This window comes from Clinocottus analis, unplaced genomic scaffold (assembly GCF_023055335.1).
Source record: "Clinocottus analis isolate CAN_PGR_092001 unplaced genomic scaffold, fCliAna1.0.p SCAF_1, whole genome shotgun sequence".
In the NCBI taxonomy this organism is placed as follows: Eukaryota; Metazoa; Chordata; class Actinopteri; order Perciformes; family Cottidae; genus Clinocottus; species Clinocottus analis.
The window spans coordinates 11,551,377-11,571,971 of NW_027175820.1; the positions used below are offsets into that span (position 1 = coordinate 11,551,377).

A 20,595-nucleotide genomic window follows, 5' to 3' on the forward strand; every position below is an offset into this window, starting at 1 on the left:
CAGATAAGTCCTCCTGTGTCCAAGTTAATTATGGCTGACATTTAAATGAGTATACTTGTGTTGAAGAAGGTGGGAGAACTGTGGAAGAAGAGGGCCTCTTTCTAATTGAGTTTGTCGCTGGCTCCACCTTCGATGCAGCTTTTGTTCCGCTGGCACCGGCAGTAGATGTGTGAGTGCAGCTGAGTGAGGCTCTCTGTAGGGTTATTAATACTGGTTTTGCTATATGTTGCTTTCTAAAAGCATGCCTGGTGTACATACTAAATGTCAAGATATAGCAGGAAATTCACAATTGCATCCATAGTCTGTACTTGTAACAGATGACTCAGATACAGTTTTGTATGTGTGCACTCCAGCATGAAAGGACAGACATGCTCCTGCAACTCCTGACTGTGTTACTTCATGATGAAATTCATACGGAAGGTTTTCAGAAAGTTTTCTACGAAATGTAGGACTTTGGACATCATTTGGGTCAAAAGAGCATTGATATAAATAATCCAAGTGGAAGGAGCTATATCATTTTCTTTATAATAAATACACTCTACATCGCGTCCAGTTGCCTTCCGTCACCAAGTAACTCTCTTGAATATAAAATAAACAGTCTTACATTGTCACGGCTCTCAAATCTCAGCAGATTACTACACCAGGGACCAGTAATTGAACAACTTCGATGTCTTTAGTTGTTTCGAAATGATTTTTCGCCGGAGAAGTAGAGATTTGAACTTTTCAGCTGGTAGTATAGTTCCCTCTCATCTTTATCGCCCTGTATTTATCTGTCTGGTACTGTGATGAGTAGAGAGAGCAGTGTGTACTTTATTTCCAGCACTGAACAAGATGATGCTTGTGTCCTAAATACAGCATTTCTACATTGATCTTAGTCTTTTTCAACAAGTTAGTATTCATACGATAAGAATCACCATTTCTAATTTTGAGTTAAAAAAAATAAAAGTGCCAACGAATGCATAATGAAAGAGGCTATTGTATTTTTACCCTTCCAGGCATAATGAGTAGATGGTAAATAACAACATGACTGTGCCAGAGTAATTCTGTATTCTCAGTTGATGAAGTGATAGATAGGCCATTTATTTTTTGTGATTTTAAAGAGCCTAGTCTTAACTTCAATGGCATTTACTGATAGCCCATTGTAGTCGGACTTTATTGAAGAAATTGTACTTTTCTGACTCTTGTTGTTCTGAATTTGTACTCACGGTTAAATGCACTCATTGTAAGTCGCTATGGATAGAAGTGTCCGCTAAATGAAATGTAATATAATGAAAATATATGGATCTTACATGAATAGTTATTTCCTGTTAAGTAGCCAGGCTTGATGTTCTGTAGCTGTGTTGTGACGATATGACCTGATATCCCCCTCTCCATCCCTCCCTCTACAGCTATGGCAGACTTCCATGTCCAACCAGAGGCGGTGCATGCTGAGGAGGCCGGTGTTGCTAGATTCCAGTGCCAGATCCATGGTCTGCCAGAGCCTGTCATCAGCTGGGAAAAAGACAGCCGCCCAGTGGACACCCAGGACGAGAGGTTGGACCAAACCAAATTGCAGAATGGCAATTATTAGAGATGACAGCACTTTCACCAGGTCTCATTGTATTTGACTCCTATCATCTGTCTTTGTTTCTCTCTCGCAGGTACACTCTTCTGCCTACAGGTGTTCTACAGATCACAGGAGTGCGTGAGGAGGACAGTGGAAAGTTTTGCTGTGTGGCTCATAACAGCGCAGGAGTGAAACACAGCACTGAAGCGATCCTCACTGTTTCAGGTTGTTATATTTAATCTATTTTATCTTAACACACCATGAGCAGGCTATCTACCCAGCATATTTCCAAGATTTTCTGAACCTATTGTTCCTCTGCCTGATTGAAGAGATAGCAGCATATTGAGCTAATGCACTCTGGAGAAATCCAATTAAAGGATGCCATCCATCATGTCGTTCCCATCTAATTCTCCCCTCTGCCCTGCTTTTTTCTTCCAGTCTCGCAGTCATCTGTTTACAAAGAGCCTATGATCGTTGTCGGTCCAGAAAACCTCACCCTCACTGTTCACCAAACCGCCATCTTGGAGTGTGTTGCTACCGGATACCCTCGGCCCATTGTGTCTTGGAGCAGACTAGGTGAGAACATTTCCTGTTCATGTCAAAGAAAAGGCCCCAGAAAGTGCATTTTTAGATTTGGAATTTTTTGTTATTCGCATATGCTTTTGGATTTTGAGGAATTAATTGTCACTAAGCCAAAGTACAGTCGCTGTGTGCACCAATGCATGTAAAATCTGAGTGTTTTGTGTGGGTGATCCGTGCTCTTTGTCCTTGTGTGTTTGTATGTTCTTTGCAGCACAGCTTTGATCTGTCCTGCATTGTGTAATGTACATATGTGCACAGAATACATTTGATACTCTGGAGCATATTTTATATATACATGAGGCAGTGGGATTCATCATTGGGCCTTGAGGCTAAACATGGTGTTCGACTGTGTTGATAAATGCATGCTTCATCTCCTCATGAAGTTCAATCTGCATCAAAGCATCGGCGAGCCTCTGAGTAATTGCTATGAGGTGGTGAAACAGATACGATTAGTTTTCCCCTTCCCGCCATGCTTGTTTATTTGTATTATTTTTTTCCAATCTGTTATTTGTTTTCTTTACCTATTATACGATCCGATTTGCTGTTCCAAATGTAAATTGCTGTCCCTCCCAAGCACTTGGGCATAATCTGATTGAGGGTATTGCCTTACACAATGTCGCTAGAATGAAATGCTAACACAATGGGATTTGTGTGTATTAGATTACAGCAGGGAGGCTAAAATGCATAATTAATCTGATAGCTTCACATCAGTCATTCCTTAATGCCAGAGTTTGTTTACTGCTATTCATTCAACAGTACCACAGCCGGCTAGCTGCTGTGCTCTTTCTTTTCTGACACTAAGTTAATTAGTGCCTGATGGAGAAAAACTGATTAGGGAAGGAGGGGGAGGGGCAAGATGGGCTAAGAACAAAATATAGTAGAAAAAGGCAACACTGCTTTTGCCAAGACAAAAGCTCACTAGACTGAGAAGTTAGTTAATGATAATGGAAAAATGCAGAAAAGCAATACAACGTATCACAATGACAGGCACAGAGCAAAACCAATTGGAGTAATTGATTAAATCTCAATAATTTGTCATAATTAATTCATAATATTCTCCTCTTCATATTCTATAGCTATATAGCAATAATATAATATCTTTGTTGTTCATTTGTTGGGTTTAATTGTGTCTTTCATTGCTAATCCCTTTATATTGTTGTTTTATATTGCTATGCTTTTATCATTTTTGACACGTGCACCAGTACAAGTTGTTTAAAGAAAGATAGTTTGAATTCGTAACCTACTTTATATGCATTAAAGCTATAAAAAATACACCGAAGAAAACACTGGTGACTAGTGGTCATATGGTTTGTATCGCTGGCTCTGCATGTGTCCATCATGCTGCCCATCTCCCTGCCTGTTTTTGGTTTTCAAACTTTAAATCTGAACCATACAAGCTTACAGGCAGCATATGGAAGTCATAGATAGGATTAAAATGCCTCCTTCGCCCCATATATCAGAGCAGACTGGAGTCATTGTTGGGGTAGAGCCTACAGATAACAAGCACAGGAAAGTGAGCTTATCATGTAAGTACAGCGCAAACAGAGACTAGGCAGCTATGGATTGTGTAAGGAGATAGAAGATCAGAAGTTGCAGTTAGTTTCGGGTCCCACGGTGGCTGCTGGAACGTCTCCTGTGTAACGGTTGAAAAGCAACAGTACTTCAGCGCTTTGTCAGACAAAAGCATGAAGAAAGGAGCTAAAGTGTGAAAGTGTTAATTAACTGAACATCCATTAGAGAAGCTGCACTTACAATAAAAAACATTAAAGGGAAAAAACTGATGATAAATGTAATCTTTAGGAAGGCCACTCTGACAAGTAAAGGCAACTAATTGCAGCATGACAATTCTCACTGACCTTCTTGTCTTCATTACCCTTGTGTCCGTTGTACTGACAGCCTTGTCATAAGACATCACACAGTTCACTGCATGGATACATAATGTGCATGTGCACACCTTGTCCTTGTTTGTGCTGCCCTCCATGCATTCTTTCCCAACCTTCTTAACTGATCTCTCTTTCTCTTCCTCTCTCTCTCTCTCTCTCTCTCTCTCTTTTCTCCGAGCAGACGGCCGTCCCATTGGTGTGGAGGGAATCCAGGTACTCGGCACTGGGAACCTGATGATCTCAGATGTGGGTGTGCAGCACTCAGGGATCTATGTTTGTGCTGCTAACAAACCAGGGACCCGCGTTCGAAGGACTGCTCAGGGACGACTAGTGGTCCAAGGTGAGTTCTGGAGAAAAGAAATGTGCTATTTTCAAAAGGTAGGTAGGAGTTGTGGAGGGAAACGCAAAGCATACAAATACAGCTGTGGTCAGGTAATAAGGTAAAGCGTGTGAGTTCTGTGGGTGGCCATTTGTGCAGGCACCCTATGCACCATATGATAACTTCCCCACCTCCCCATCAAACATTAAAAAAACACAACAAGCACAGGAGAAAGAGAGATCCCCTCATTGTGAGGACAAACAGCTCTTCCAACCAATCTATGGCAGCCAGGTGTAAATGAAAATATAAATGATAATAAATGATAAAACATACCAATTAACACGGTGTTGCCTTCCATACTTTTAGTTAAACTAGTACAGAACTAACCAATCTACAACATCACATCAGGAAGTATAGTTTCTGTAAAATAAATGCTATTTAAAAGTGTTTGTACCAATTGGTTGGCTCATACACACGGACAAGAAGTCATGTACAATATATAATATATTTGCAGAGGCACAAGTGATTACATCTTTTATGGCAAATTGCTTTTTAGAGATAGGGCGGTGTCCATTTGAGACACTGAGCACAGCGTCCACAGAGACACTTCTCTTTCATTCCTACAACTTTTCAAAATCCAATTCTGCCATATTGTAAGAGCGTGCCGAGGAGTGTATTTGTATTGACTTTTTTTTAGCGTTGTTCTGTTTTCCCGCACGGACAGGCACTTCCATTTAAATTGATGAAAAGCTTGTTTACCCCTTAAACTTAAATGACAGGTTTTGATCTCCATAAAACAAAAATACAAACAATATCATCAATGAAATGTAACAATCAAATATATATAGCTATATACCATGCACAACTGGTATTGCCCTTCAAAGTTGCTCACTGAAAGTGTTTTTTAATCTGATATTTTTTTCGGATATATTATCCTCTTTGTCCATTCTTCATCACATGACTGTTGTAACGAGTAAAGTGTTGGATGGGAGGTCAGAGAGATGCATGGTTTTGACCAATGGGATGCAGCCAGGTGTAGGTGGCCCCCGGTGCATTCGTTGTCACCGGAAACATCCAGCATCTGCCTCACTCACATATTGATCAGATATACCACACTTTGCTTCAGCACATAGTAGTATTGATCCTGATCGATATTTCATTTTATCTGCCTGTCGAGTCTGACACAAGCCCTTACTAGCAGGAACAAAGAAGAAAAGCCATGGATGTTAATTATGTGTCAACGTCTTTGGGTTTTGTCATTGATTTGTGGAAAGAAAAAAAGGTGCTCTGGTGAGAAGAAAAAAAAAACTTCTGCATGTCCATATGAGAGGACTCCAGTGGCTATTAATTCAGCAAAGGAGTACAGAGGTCAGGCAATCCAACTCTTAATGATTGTAGACCAAAGGTCTTATAAAACCATCACACATCAAACGAATGCACTAATACAGCAAATCAATTAGCTTAAAAAACAAAGACCGTAGGAGGAGTCAAATGTGACAGCCCAAAGGGGAAAACAAGAGCAAGATGGATGGATGGTGCTGATAATCTAACTCACACCCTTACAGGTGCAAATCAATATCTTCCCGGGCTCACTCTGACCTTCACCTTTAAGAAAGCCTTCAAAGAACACGTTCAGTGAGAGGGAAAGAGAAAATGAAGCTGGGAATAAGGGAAATATAAATGAAAGGGCCATCACACGCTGTCAGCAGCCTTCTTTCAAAATGCCTATGGGTCCCTTTGCTTTAGGAGAACTTCCATTCTCCCATTGGAGAAATGTCAGAAACCATTTTGTCATTTAGGTTGGGAACACGAGGGAGGACAGAACAATAAGGGGAAAATATTAAACTGTTGTTGCAAAAACAATAAGCAAAGGTATTTCAAGCACTAGACATGTGGCCATTTCATTAAAGGGGGGAGGATGGTTTAATTCAATCATTTTCTTGTTAATAAATTCCTTTAAAAGACCATCAATGAATCAATATTAGTAACAGTGAGTAACAACTGCTTCAACAATCAGCCTTCATTGTTGTCCAATAAACAATATACACAGTAAATACTCAGTAATACACCAAATACGCCGCTGAAAATAGTGCCCAACAAATGCACTACATTGTCCTGATTATATTCCTTACAAACAATTATAGTGCCCAGCAGATTAAGGACATCATTGGTCCTTTTTTCAAATATTAATAATGTCCTTAAAATGTATATTTCTGACATTTCTTTGACAATTAACTGCTGTTTTATTCCAACCAGCATCTGTTTTAAAGGTGTAACTTCATTTTACTCCATTTGCTCAGCTTCACCAGGTAATGATGAGTTAAAGAATCAGCACAGAATGAATGTAGGAAAGCTGAGTTTTTTTTAATTTTTATTAATACCCAATATGATATGCCTCGTGTTCCAGCTTTCTACCCTCTAGTGATATCTCTGAGATATTATAATTACCACATTTCTTCTTATTTAATATGAGCATAAATAATTCAGGTTATTAATTCACTGATAACCGCTGGGACAATAATGAGTGCAGAGGAGATGGTACAATACCTCTCTGTCTGTCAGCTCAAATAAAAACACCAAGCCAGAAATTAAACTCCAGTGGAGTAATTACTCTGTGATTTAAAGAAAGTACCTTCTCTGCTGAAAGAATAATTTCATATGAATAAGTCATTACCACAAATTGACCAAGCCTGTAGCATGGGATGAGACTACATCATTTTATTTTCATGTAAATGTGTTTGTTTTAAAGCACATTAGTCCCAAAGTTGATTATCGTCCTCTCTTCCTTTATGCTCCTTTCGCTCTCTTTATTTATTTCCCTAAAAGCATCGATCTGGTGTCTTTTTTAATTTCGCGAATTTTCCCTGATTTATAGATTTCCAACAGTATTTATATAATATACCCATACCTATAAGCAGTACTAATTTTGAATTAAGGACAGCTGCCTGTATACCTCGTGGGATCTTCTATTTTCCCTTTCGCATTCATTTTTGCTCTATCTTGCTTTTCTTTCTCTGTTTTTGTCAAGCTCCTTTTCTTAACTTTTCAGCTATTTTCTTTTTTTCAATTTGTGCACCTCTGGATTCTGCTCAACTCTTACTGTGCGTTTCTCTGGCACTGATTCATCCGGCAACCTGTCCTTTTGGTTGGAAAACGAGGCCATCTTATCTGACTCACTGTCTCCCTGCTCTTTCAGCCCCAGCAAAGTTTGTTCAAGCTCCGCAGTCCATCGCTCGGCCCGTCGGCACCAACGCGGTCTTCAGCTGCCAGGCTGAGGGCGAGCCCGAGCCCCAGCTCACCTGGCTGAAGAACGGGCAGATTCTGGAGCCCTGGGGACACGTCAAACTCAGGAACAACAACAGGTGAAAAATAACTTTACCTTTTAATCTCATGGAAATTCATTCATATGTACAGAAAGAAAACAAAGCAAAACAATAGCCCTGCACTACATGTACATACGGTGAAGTTGTTTCAGTGTTTGTTGACACTTAGAGGTGTTGCTTTTTCAAGCAACACAACACCATAATCTGTAGTGTTGTTCAGCTGACGAGAGGTCCAATCTTCTCGGCGTCATGTTTTCTTTAGACTAATGCAGTGCTTACATCTGATGCACCAATGTATTGTTAATGTACTTATTTTACACGTACACATGACACACTATGAAGATTTCATATTTTCAGGGATTTTGGTACAACTTTCTAATGAACCACACTTTGTATAAAAGCATTATAAGTCTTTATTCATTGGTGATACATATTGCATTTATTCTTCGCAATAGATAAGATCAATAAAAGTCATTTTCAGGTTGCCAGGTTGTGAAAATGTCTGGTGGCTGGTGTTTATCCTCCAACAAGACACTTGTCTTTTTGGCTCTTAATTTAATCAGCAAGATCATCTAATGGACCAATTTATCTTGTCTTAAAAACATATTAACATGTGTATATGTACACTTAATGGCCTGTGTGAAACCCACATGTGTTGACAAATGTATTACCAACATTCATAAGTGCATGCCCCAAATAAAAAGAATAAACGTAGCCTGGCAGCAAGTTCTTGTTATAGTGCCACACTAAAAAATGTTGTTTTAATTATTACAAAATGATCCATCGTGGAGGCCATCACATAATGCAAACTGTGATTAACAGAGCCCAGATTCCCCTTCTAGCCCTGACTCCCACGCACCTCTGTGTCCTTACAAAGTTGAATCCAGCTCACAGAAGAAATATGGATTTCAGTATTAAACGACTGCCTTAATCTGATCATTGGCATCATCAAATGCTCAATTTCGCCGCGTTTCTGTCACTTCTAATGTGGCAGCTGCTGGAATTCCCGCCTGCCAAGACATGAGCCTCAATTTATTTGTGCCTTTGTATGCGAGCAGCGTATTGACTGGATGTTGGAGGCTTTCCCATGGCAGTCTCCAGGAATGTCCTGAGGAGCCAGCAGCCAGCTCTGTTAGTTACCATTCTCAGCACCGCACAGTGTAAAGGTTGCATGTTACAGTGATTGTTTTCTGTGTTACAGTACTGTTTGTGTCAGTGCAGGCCTATCTCAGAGATAATATAGAGGAGTAAATACACATTGGACCTTCCGCTCTGCTCTGAGAAACTGCTTTTGAGTTGTACAGACTCTGATAACATTTCATGATTAATAGTTTTCCAGCACATGGTTTCAAAGCATTACTTGAAAAGGATCAATCATAATTGTCCAGTGTGTGTGTTTGCGCGAGTGTGTGTGTGTATGTGTGTCTGTGTGAATTGCTATACTCTATCCAACCAGTAAAGAAAGTTAGATTGTGGCACCCAACCATGCGTACATGTTGTTATTTTTCATGAAAGAGAAATATGAAGTGAATATATTGAATTTGCACCAAAAGAAAATCCATACTCCGTAGCAATGAGTGAAGAAAGCAGACCTCTCCATCGTTCACACACACTGCTCCACTCCCACTTGCCTCCACCAGTCCATGTTTTTCAGAGGGATGGAGCAAGGGACTAACAAAGAAGGGAAGAGGAGAGGAAAGAAATAAATGAGGCCGCACATGGACATATAACAAAATAAGAAATATGAGCGAGTGTTCAAAAGAGAAATGATGAGTCGGCAGGAGGAGCAAATGAGAGAGAGAGCGAAAGATTTAGCGGGTAGTCAAAGAATCACATCGTTTTTTCACTTACTGCCATTAGTGTATGCTATAGACCTGCTATAATGTGGATCTCATGCATCACAAAGCCTGCTCTGTGATTGGGTAAGGAGGCAGGCCTCAGCTGGAGATTTACCATTAGCTAATTATCTCATAAACTCAGCTAGTCACCAGGAAATGCAGTCAGCCATTTAGAGAACGAAGCAGCTTGATGTTCCTCATTTTACACTGTAGATAAACTGTGAGGTGAGTAAGAAACCATCACAGTACAATTCATTATCACAGTATCTTATTTAGTATTACTCTAGGAGTATCTAGCCATGTGTCCTACTAAATATTTATATACACATCCTCGTTTTGCCAAATACTGCTCCCTGGACTGTGTTCGCTTGTATCAATTGCTAACAATTAATTTTATCATTGATTAATCTGTAGATCTTTTCTTTTTTTTACGAATAGATTCATATTTATTCATATTGTTATGTTATATTTGAGTTGACGTGTTTTGTCCGACCAACAGTCCCTAAATTTATGTAATTTACTGTATTGTAAGTACAGTGAAAACTAGCAAATTCACATCACAAACAGAAAAAAAACATATGTGTTGTTGTAGTGGAGGTCCTGAAAAGTGGGAAAATAATGTGGCATGGGAATACTGAAAGCGTGTATAAACAGTGTTATATACAGTGTGAATTGTGTCTGTGATGGGAAAGACTGTGTATGTTTGTGTAAAAATATACATACGCTGAGGTTTTACCCTTCAGCATCCCTCATGACGCTGACCTTCAAATAAAATCGGACAAGGGAAGGAAGGGGAATCGATTGTACATTTCATTCACACACACGCATGCACACACATTAATCAAAAAGCAAGTGAGCCTTGTATGTACACAAGTAGGCCTGCAGTGCATGCCATCATTCATTTTGTGCACATGCATAATCAAATGTGAGAATTCACAAAATGTGTTGCACACTTTACACCTTGTCTGCACGCACATGTTACACACAAACACACACAAGGGAGATATCACGTCGTGAAATGCCGCATAAGATGCGCTGACGTGAGAGAGGAGCGGTATGCTGCTTCTGTAAACAGACGCTGACGCTCAGGGTGAAGCTGTGTGTGTCAAAAGGTCTTTCTAAACACACATGCACACATGATTGGACAAAAACTAAACCTTAAAATAAAACAACAAACAAAAATACACATTAGTGCGACCCCATTCATTATTGACAATTGCAGACAAGGTAAAGCATGTTTTTGTGGCTATTTGAAGCTGTTGCTAAATATGTATTAACTTTAGAGTGAGGCGACTCGACTCACTCTAAAGTCTCTAAAGTTGACACATTTAATCATCCAACATGTCCAACCTGTGATTTCACATCAGTGTCATAGACGTCGGAATAAAAGCTTTGTTATTTTAAAAATGATACTGTAACTGACAATGACGACAAATGTAATTATTTCTTGTGGCGAGTAGGAGAGAAAGATCCTATGAGACTTTTTTGTAATTTACACTCATTTTTCTCAATAATTTAGATGAAAAACCTTTTCACATTTGTGTAGAGAACAATTACGTTGTATAGAAAAAAAAAACACTCTTCAAGTGTGTGTGTGTGTGTGTGTGTGTGTGTGTGTGTGTGCGTGTGTGTGTGTGTGTGTGTGCCGTGGTGTATTTTATGAGTAATGACCAACATCTGAAGGAACAGGCAACCACACAAACCTGGACATTTCGTTGCGGAATCCTTTCAAAGGGTTTTCTTTTCCTTTCTTTCTTTTTTCTTCTCTTTCTTTCACCCGAGCCTGCCTTTCTTGTTTGCGGCCCCTCTCTGTGCCCCACATCCCCCTTCCTCCCCATTACAGAGAGCTGAGGCCTGGGCATTGGCCTTGAACTCTGACCCCGTCTGTAATCAGTCATACCCCTTGGCCTTTCCCTCCTCTCAGGCCACAGACAGCACATTGCTCCTCCCCTCCCTCTGCCCCACTTCTTCCTCCTGTTCTGTCTTTGTCCCCATATTGTTTCCCCCTTTTGCTCTTGCTGGCCACGCTGGCTTTTGACGGGGTGCCGCTCGGAGACAACGGAGCGGAAACACAACCGAAGAGCAGACCCAAAGCCACACTGCCAACCACTCCCATGGCCCACGACCTTATCCATCAGTCTGTGCAATGACCTTGAACTGATGAGTAAATGATGGTATCAACCTGTCAGGACAATACAGGATGGCTTTGGAGCTCATGAAATACAAGACAAGCCCAAATTTAGTCCAATCACCTCTCAAAATGCTTCTTCGCTCTCACTCAGACTTTCCATGATTCTGTTTTCCTTACACATATGGGTCTTTGGCCAACCGAGCACTGCTGTTGCATGAACTGAATGCCCAAACTATTTATTTGAAAAGGTATTTAAGGCAAGGCAGGGCAAGTTGATTTGTATAGCACATTTCAACAACAAGGTGATTCAAAGTTCTTCACATAAAACCATTAAAAGCATCACAACATGAATAAAAGTTGCAGTGCTATTGAAGAAATAAAATGCAGTAGTGGAAAAACAACAAATCTCTCTGTGTGTCCTTTACCTAAATCCCTACCAGCAGACACTTATTTTCTTTCCCTATCAATTAAAGGCAACAGCAAACAGAACAGTCTTCAACCTGGATTTAAAGGAGCTGAGGGTCTTAGCAGACCTGCAGCTTTCAGGGGCCTTGTTCCACATATGTGGATCAGAAAAGCTGAATGCTGCCTCTTCGTAGTTAGTTCTGACTCCTGGAACAGAAAGTAGACCAGAACCAAACGACCTGAGCGGTCGGGATGGTTCATAAGGTAGCAGCAGGTCACAAACATACACAAACAATATCCAAGCAGCAGGAGGACGTTCTCAGATGTTGTATAATGTCCTCTTAATTGAGTGAAACTGTGTCATGATATTTGAATTGATGCTATTTAAAGATGGGGACAACCCATAGCCTGTGGTTGTTGCTGCTTGTCTAATTTTCTGAATTTTGTCAGCAAAATAGGAGGCAACTTGCTTGCATGCAGGTGTATTGGAGCGTAGCGGTTACCGACACTGGAGGGTTTGTTAGCCTGACGATGGTAGCAATCAAGACGCGTGTATTGTTATTGTTTTGGTTATGATGTCAGAGGAGAAGGACTGCCAGCATATTTAAGTTCCCAATTATAATTGCAAAGTCTCTCTTTATAGATACCACAGTGAACCTGGAGACTAGTTTAAGCCACCTGCGCTTAGCTTTCCAACGCTCTCTTTTCTCTATTCGAACCAGCTTAGCATTTCTCCACGGGGATCTTTTCTTACCCAAGACAACCTTCACCTTAGTGAGTGCAACGGTATAAATAACATTTTTAACTTCAGAATTGAAGCCATCCACAAGCTCATTGACTGAGATGCAAGAGAGGAGGACTTCTGAATAAATAGTTCACGGGTGTTTTCAGTGATTTAACGCTTGTCACAACCCCAGTTTAGCCATTTGTGTGCTGGGAGATTGCACTCTCAAAGAAAACACAGAAATGATCAGAAAGTGCAACATCAGTCACAGTAACCTTGGAAATGTTTAGACCTTGGATGATGATTAGGTCTGGAGGGTGACCCTTGTTGTGGGTGGGACCTATTACATGCTGAGTCAGATCATAGTTATCAAGGACACCACATAGCTCTATAGACCCTCTGACTATAGACAGAGGGTCACACTTTCTTTTATTTCATCGAAAGTATTGGCGAACCAAAGAATTTTCCTGCATAAATGTATTGCTTTCTCTTCTCTGTCTTTCATCAATTAATCATAATTGTGATGCAATTGTGATAAAAAAAATATATATATATTCTAAACATTCAGCATCCATGAGGTCTTCCCTGATAAATATCCTGGTACAGGAAGAAATGTGGTTTACATTTCCAGCTTCCGCAACAGAGAAGAAAAAGTAACACCTACTTCAAACGGAGACACTCTGCTCCTTATTCGCCCAATTATTTTTAGAAAGTGTCCAAAAGCACCACGGTATCTGCTCACCAAAGTGAAACCAAAACACATAGTACAAAGTCAGAGCCCAAAAGAAAACACCTATCAACACAAATTTTAAAAATCATATATTCTGATTTGAATCTGAGTTTAATAAACCGCTGAAGCTTTTTCATGAATTTGGAAAGGAAGTTTAGACAGCAGGTGTGGAATTTCACAAGTTCAGCAGGATCCGTCTGCGCGTCACCGGCTCGGCATGTATACGTTTGTGCTCATGCACGTGTATGTGGGTAAGAGACTACATGCGGTTGGATGCTACTGTACCGTCTGAAACAAGCAACGTCTTGTGAAATTTCCCTGCATTCCCCTCACACACTCAGGAGGCCCATCCAGGCCCGCTGGCATCAGGTAGTGCGTCCCTGGGGGCCCCTTTGCTGCGTCTGTTCAGGGCCGCCCGTCTGCGAACACTCCATCCATCGCTGATATGAAAGACTGTCAGAAATGGGATGGTTGAGTAGCGAGCTGAGGGCTGGCGACTGCTGCCACTACCGGGGTCAGAGGTGAGATTGGCTTGGAGAGGGCGAAATACAGAGGGCCTCTTTGACCTGATAATTATCCAGATTAAATCCACCTGGCAGACCAGAGAGAATAATAACTCCTCTACCTCGCAGACAGTTCTGACCCAGATTAGAAAAGTATTGTAATTGTATCCCAGTACATCAATTTTGAAAAGGAATTCACGTCTCCATCCTGCCCGCTGACGCAGAAGAGCATCCTCTATTCTCTCTCTCTCTCTCTCTCTCTCTCTCTCTCTCTCTCTCTCTCTCTATATATATATATATATATATATATATATATATATATATATATATATATATATATATATACAAATTCATCCTCACCAACCTCGCTGAGGGTGGGACGACTTCTGTTCAGAGCTGAAAGGCCACTTACCTCATGTCCCATTTCACAGGTCCGAAAGGTCACCATGACAGACCACGAACACCGCGCATGGCTGACATGTTGTTCTTTCTATGAATGGCATGCTTTTCCTTACGGGATGGTCCTGACATTTCGCAACACATTTCGATTTAATGCACATAGGATCCAAGCTATCAATCAAAGAAAGATGACAATCAGTTCATAGGGTTTTTACGAACTGCAAGTGACAGATTAGGCGGGATGGTGCAGAATATGTTGAACTCCTGTGGCATTCAATTCTTGTTAAAGCATGGGAACTCTAGGCCAGAGGGGTTTCTTGCCTTTATTAAAAAGATGCTTCAGATCTGTTCAATGCCATCAAGCCCTAAGTCATGTCATTGTCTCTACTTCAAGTGAAAAGGGACAAAACTCTTCCACATTTTCAAAGTATTCACTATGTGAGTTTTCACTTTTCTCCCACACATATTATACCTTAAATACAGAATAAATGACCTTGGTATGAAAATGGCATGGAGTAATTTTATTGCACCACAGGGTACCATTTCCATAGTGTATTCAATGATTTATTTTTCTTTTTGCCTTCGGACAAATAAGAGTGGATATTCTTGTCTAATAACACCTACTCAACATGCACACACACACACACACACACACACACACACACACACACACACACACACACACACACACACACACACACACACAATGCTTATATTTATTCTAAAACAAAAGACAGGTCCGGAGGGAAAGAGGAAGGAGTCGACATACAGTAGATAGACAAAGAGCAAAGTGGTGAAGGTACAATGGTGAGGAGCGATGATTGAAAGAAAGAAATATACAGTGAAGGCCTTGAGTGTGGGAGGGTGTGTCTATGTGTGCGTGTGTGTGTGTGTGTGTGTGTGTGTGTGTGTGTGTGTGCGTGCGTGCTTGGTGCGTGAGTGCATGCTGTGTAGGTATAGTGAGGAGGTGAGAATACATGTACGAATGGACAGCGAAGAACAGTTTAAAGGTTTCACAGATGCAGGCGTAGTAAAAAAAAAAAAGTGAAATAGAAGTTTTCTCCAACAAGTGCTGTGTATATATGTGTATATATATATATATATATATATATATATATATATATATATATATATATATATATATATATATATATATATATATATTCTATTGTGTATATATATTTTTTACATATCTTGGATTCCACATTTTGCACACTCTGTTTACATTTAATTGAATTTTAATGAATTTCCTTAATACACACTGCAGTTATTTGTATTCTATTGTGTATTCTACTAAACTTCACAATTTCCTTCCTTTCTTCCCTTTTTCCCTTCTTTCTTTCTTTCTTTCTGGCCTTCCTGTTGCAACTCTCCTCTCCTTCTCTTCTCACAGCACACTGACTATATACGGTATTAGCCAGGACGACGAGGCTATCTACCAGTGTATCGCTGAGAACAGCGCTGGCTCCACTCAGGCCAGTGCTCGCCTCACCGTGCTCTGGGCTGATGGACTGCCCGGTGAGCCCACCCATGTGCAGGCCGTGGCCCTCTCACCCACCAACATCCAGGTGTCCTGGAGGGAGCCCAATCAAAACACCCAGGACATCATCGGTTATGTGCTCCACATTCGCAAGACTTCAGGTGGGTTGCGCTCAAGATCTAAGTAGTTATATGCAGTAGATTATATAAAAATGAGTCCCCTTAAAATTTGACAGTGTCAAAAAGCTGACGAAGATAGATGACGGTGACATTAACAGCGAGGGTCCCAGATCACAGAAACAATTTGCGAACACTGCTTACGTGCTGATCACAAATTGCCCTTTGCACAAATGATGGTCACTCTCCTCTTTCATGCTTCCTGTGGTGTTCCTCGTGATTAATTAAATGTGTCAAAATGATACGCAAGGAAATTATAGAATTTTGCAAGTTGCAGTATGCATCTTACAAATTTGATGAAATTGGTCACATACATATACTATACTTGTCCATAGCTGCTTACAGTATTAGGAAAAAGCAGAAGGTAAATGCGTCCCTCCCAACAAACAACTAAACATGTGTTCAGTGCTACGGTGTGAGTCCCTACACTCCACTATCCAGAGGGATATAATGAGGACGAAAAAAACAAATTTTACCTTGGGATCCATTTGTGTACAGTACCAGTCAAACAGATCCAACAATAGTATCTGCTGTAATTACCCTTCCAGCATGGTATGGCCCAACAGGTTGACGGCTGGAGGTGGTAGTGGTTATGGTTGGTTGTCTCCGGCTTGAGAGCAATAAAAATGCTTTAACACGTCCTTTGCAACTCCCCTTTTAACCACCTCCATCTCCCAACTCCACCCCTGCAATTCAGCCACCCATTACCATTTAGTTCAACCTAGATTAGCTATTAACTAACAGAGCTGCTCTGATAAATCCAGTAAAATGGGCAATAATTATACAATAATGGCAGAACTCGATCGTATTTATTGTTTTCTCCCTTTATATCATTCACTCCTTCAGACCCAGCGGAGATGGAGTATGAGGAAGCCGTCAGTAAGGTGACGCTGCAGCAAACCATCAGAGACCTGGAGCCCTCCACCTATTACACCTTCTACGTCAAGGCCTACACATCCCACGGGGCCAGCAAACCATCAGACAGTGTCACCGAGCGCACTAATGGGGAGGGTGAGCTGGAAGCAGAGCACACACACCAACACACTCTACCACAAAACCTATTTCTCACCAATAATAGACATAGATATGAAAGGTTTGCAGTGTACAAAAACACGTACGATTTTGTACTGAACATAAGGTGTCATAACTCGAGCTGCAAAATACAAGCTGTAAGTGCTGCTACTATCACATTGTTCTACAACTTTGGTTGACAGTCTGTATTTCATGTTGCAGTGCCAGCACCTCCTTCCGTCTACACCAATGTGGTGAACAGCAGTGTTATACAAGCAAGGTGGGAACCTTCCTCCAAGTTGGGCCAACATCATGGCTTCAGGCTGTATTACAGAAGAGTGCACACACTGCTGTTCACTGGTCCCATCACATTCCCTCGCAACGTCACCCAGTACAACATCACTCAACTGGGTGAGACATGTAGTTTCTTGGAACTACAACTTATTGTTTTTAACTTGCTTAGCTGTTTCTATGAGCTTGATTGGCATTGTAATCTTCATTAAACGAGCCACCTCGATAGTGCTTGTGAACGAGGATTTAATAATCTCTCTGTGGAACTGTGCTGAAGATTGACCGAGGATTAAAAACACTCTCCTACCTCAAGAGGGGTGTGCTTCATGCAATAGCTTAACATCTTTCCTTGTCTTTTTGTCCAGATCCTACATTGGTCTATGAGATAAAGCTTCTCGCATTCAACGAACACGGAGACGGCAACGCAACCACGCGATTGGTTTCGCTTCGGGAGGCGGTTGAGAAATCTGGTGATTGTCTTACTAAACCAAAGAGAGACGCATGCAGCTGCACCACCAGTGCATCCAGTTTAATGTACCTCACTATGTCACACGTGTCATCTTTTCTGCTGACCATCACAGACACATACACACACGCACAGCTCGCTGACGTAGTGTTGGAGTTTGATTTATCACAAAAAGGCAGCACCATCAAACGCATTACCAGTTTTAAGTCCCCATATAAGAACTAGTGTTAATATAGTATGATTTCAGTGATTTCACATATAACCTGTTTGACTTAATGTATGATTATTAAATTAAACAAATAATACACATGGAAAACTCCCAAAAATAATGGTATCAGGGAAAAATGTCTGAACCCTGAGTGGGAATGTTATTAGAAAGTGTAATTTATTTTGTCTCCAAAACAACAGAGGAAGTGTTAAAAAAAGAAAGGAGTAGCTTCAGCCTCAGACTGAGAAATTGTGTAAGAATTCAGAAGATAATCGAACTTGTCGTACTTGCTTACTTCAAACATGTTTGGGATACCAATAGTTAGTAATTAGAGAAAACAGATGAAGTGTTAAAATAGTAGTTTAGACTTCTTCAACTGGCCCAGCCTGAGCTTCTGCTCTCCAAATGTAGTATTGTTTCCATAAATTTTGTTGTGGTTTGACTGAGTTTTTCTGTATCTTCTCAGCGTTGGACGCCCCATGCGACTGTGTGAAAGATGAACAGAGCAAAACATCCACTACAGGCATCATAATCGGCATTCACATCGGAGTCACCTGCATCATATTTTGTGTGCTCTTCCTCGTCTTCAGCTACCGCGGCAGGTTAGTACCACCATGACGTGAAAACCGGGACAAAAGGTCCCAATATATGATTTTTGTTGAAGATAATTGTCATGTGGTTATCATGCGTTTGCAGCTGAAAAGAGTTTTGTGTGTGTTCATGTAATCCACAGGTTAGTGATGTGTAAGACGGTTCAGGCCACCCCTCAGGCGAGGCACAGCGCAGTGTTGGAGTCCTCTTCCTCCTCCCAGGGGGCCTCTGGGCAAAACGGGGCTGCTAGGAGAAAGATGGAGGTCAATGGCAGCGCTGCGGGGAAGAAAGTGGCCGACAGCAACGAGCTGGAGAGACTTTTCACTCAACCCACACAAGATACATGCATGGTGAGGCCTGATAATAAGAAATAAAGTGAACTGGAAGCCATTGTGTGTCATAGATGAAGATAATTTAAAGGTAAAAGAAGGTTTATTTCAGCTTGGGTTATATATATATATATATATATATATATATATATATATATATATATATATATATATATATGTATATATATATATATATATATATATATATATATATATATATATATATATATTGTTGTTGTATATTTGGCCTTCTACAGCAAAATTAAAACCCAAACTTGCTGTTGTAGATATCCAGCACAGCTTACGAAAAACTAGTAGTTATGAACATTCATGTTTTTCCTGTTGAAAGATTATTAACAAGATCACAGGTGAGCTCACTTATAATTTTGACTTCAATTACAGTGCGAGCTAGTTCTGTTTTTTCTTATTTAGGCTCTTCTGATCACTCGTGTTTCTTGCCCCGCTTGACCTATTCTCAGCTATGTTGCTACGTTTAACATCTCAGAAGTTATTTTTGTGAGTGCAGTATTGATGCTTCGACTGCAAAAAAAAATCCCAAGCTAAAATAGAATTGTAGTTAATAAAAGTATTATACTTAAATTAAATTTAAAAAAACAGCTTCACAGACTTATTTATTCCATCAGAAAAACAAACAGTGCAATTTTGAAGCGGAAAACTTTGTTTTGCTGGAGTGAAAACATCAACGTCTGTTTTTTTCTGCTTTGCTTTCTTTGAATGCTGCTTCTAAATGTCTCTCCTTCTTTTATTCAATATAACCCAAACAATTGGGCAAAATAAGAAGAAAAGAAATGATTCACAACATAACAGTACAGTAGAAAACAACAACACAATGAAACAGGATCAAATATGTTCTACATAAAGTAAAGGTGTAAGCTGCAGCTACAGTTTGTTTATAATACCTCCATAATAGTCTGATAAAAACAAAAACAAACTACATTGACGAAAAGCAGTAACTCAGAGAATAAAGAAAAGCCTTAACTGCACTAACGTTGTTTATTACACAACAAAGAAGCGGGGCATCCTGCTGGCTAGGAATCCTGCCATGTGTAACGGCAGATTTCTGGCCGGGGACCTTGGTTGTTTGTTTGCTGTCTGTTTCTTCTCTCTGCCTCTATCTGTGGGCCAAAATGTCCAATGAATGATTTAAATGCACTCTCCACGTAACCCTATTTCATTTTACATGTGCTTTCAGTCCGACTCCTACGTGCTGAACGACGCCCAGCTGTCTACGATACCGCTGGACAAGTTTTCGGTGGAGCGAGAGACGCAGTTCCAGGAGCCTCCTCCAGCGGGAGCAGGGCGGCAGGACCAAGGCTAGTCGTGTACGAAGGCCGATTCACAGGACGCTGCCCACGGTGTCCACGTAGACTCTATTCTCACTCAGGTTGACAAGTCTTTCCTTTCAAAGTAGTTTTTCCTTTTGTGCAAAGACTTTATTGTTGGTAAGTTAAGAGGTTCTAGAGAATCTAGGACTGTATATCAGAGTGTTTTTGGCTCGAGGTTTGGGAGAGCCCTCTTCTGACGAACGGTTGTTTCTAGCCAGGCAGGCCAGTTAAATGTTGTTGTTTTTACAATTTGGTCTTCTGTTAATGTGGTGTTGGGCAACACACAGAATGTCCTTATTCTACAATGATGATTT

The 20,595-nt window shown here is 40.6% G+C and overlaps 1 protein-coding gene across 1 annotated transcript in view; it reads left to right on the plus strand.

Annotated features, from left to right (window-relative positions):
- igdcc3 (immunoglobulin superfamily, DCC subclass, member 3) overlaps nucleotides 1-20,334 on the plus strand; it is a 51,177-nt gene extending 30,843 nt beyond the window's left edge. Inside the window, exons 3-14 of the mRNA XM_068574999.1 lie at nucleotides 1,389-1,533; nucleotides 1,641-1,771; nucleotides 1,985-2,122; nucleotides 4,193-4,351; nucleotides 7,527-7,692; nucleotides 15,777-16,024; nucleotides 16,886-17,050; nucleotides 17,273-17,461; nucleotides 17,707-17,811; nucleotides 18,482-18,617; nucleotides 18,749-18,956; nucleotides 20,149-20,334. Of these exons, the coding sequence (XP_068431100.1) occupies nucleotides 1,389-1,533; nucleotides 1,641-1,771; nucleotides 1,985-2,122; nucleotides 4,193-4,351; nucleotides 7,527-7,692; nucleotides 15,777-16,024; nucleotides 16,886-17,050; nucleotides 17,273-17,461; nucleotides 17,707-17,811; nucleotides 18,482-18,617; nucleotides 18,749-18,956; nucleotides 20,149-20,274 (1,916 nt within the window). The 3' untranslated portion in view covers nucleotides 20,275-20,334. The remainder of the gene's footprint in view (nucleotides 1-1,388; nucleotides 1,534-1,640; nucleotides 1,772-1,984; nucleotides 2,123-4,192; nucleotides 4,352-7,526; nucleotides 7,693-15,776; nucleotides 16,025-16,885; nucleotides 17,051-17,272; nucleotides 17,462-17,706; nucleotides 17,812-18,481; nucleotides 18,618-18,748; nucleotides 18,957-20,148) is intronic.
- The last annotated feature ends 261 nt before the right edge of the window (nucleotides 20,335-20,595 follow it).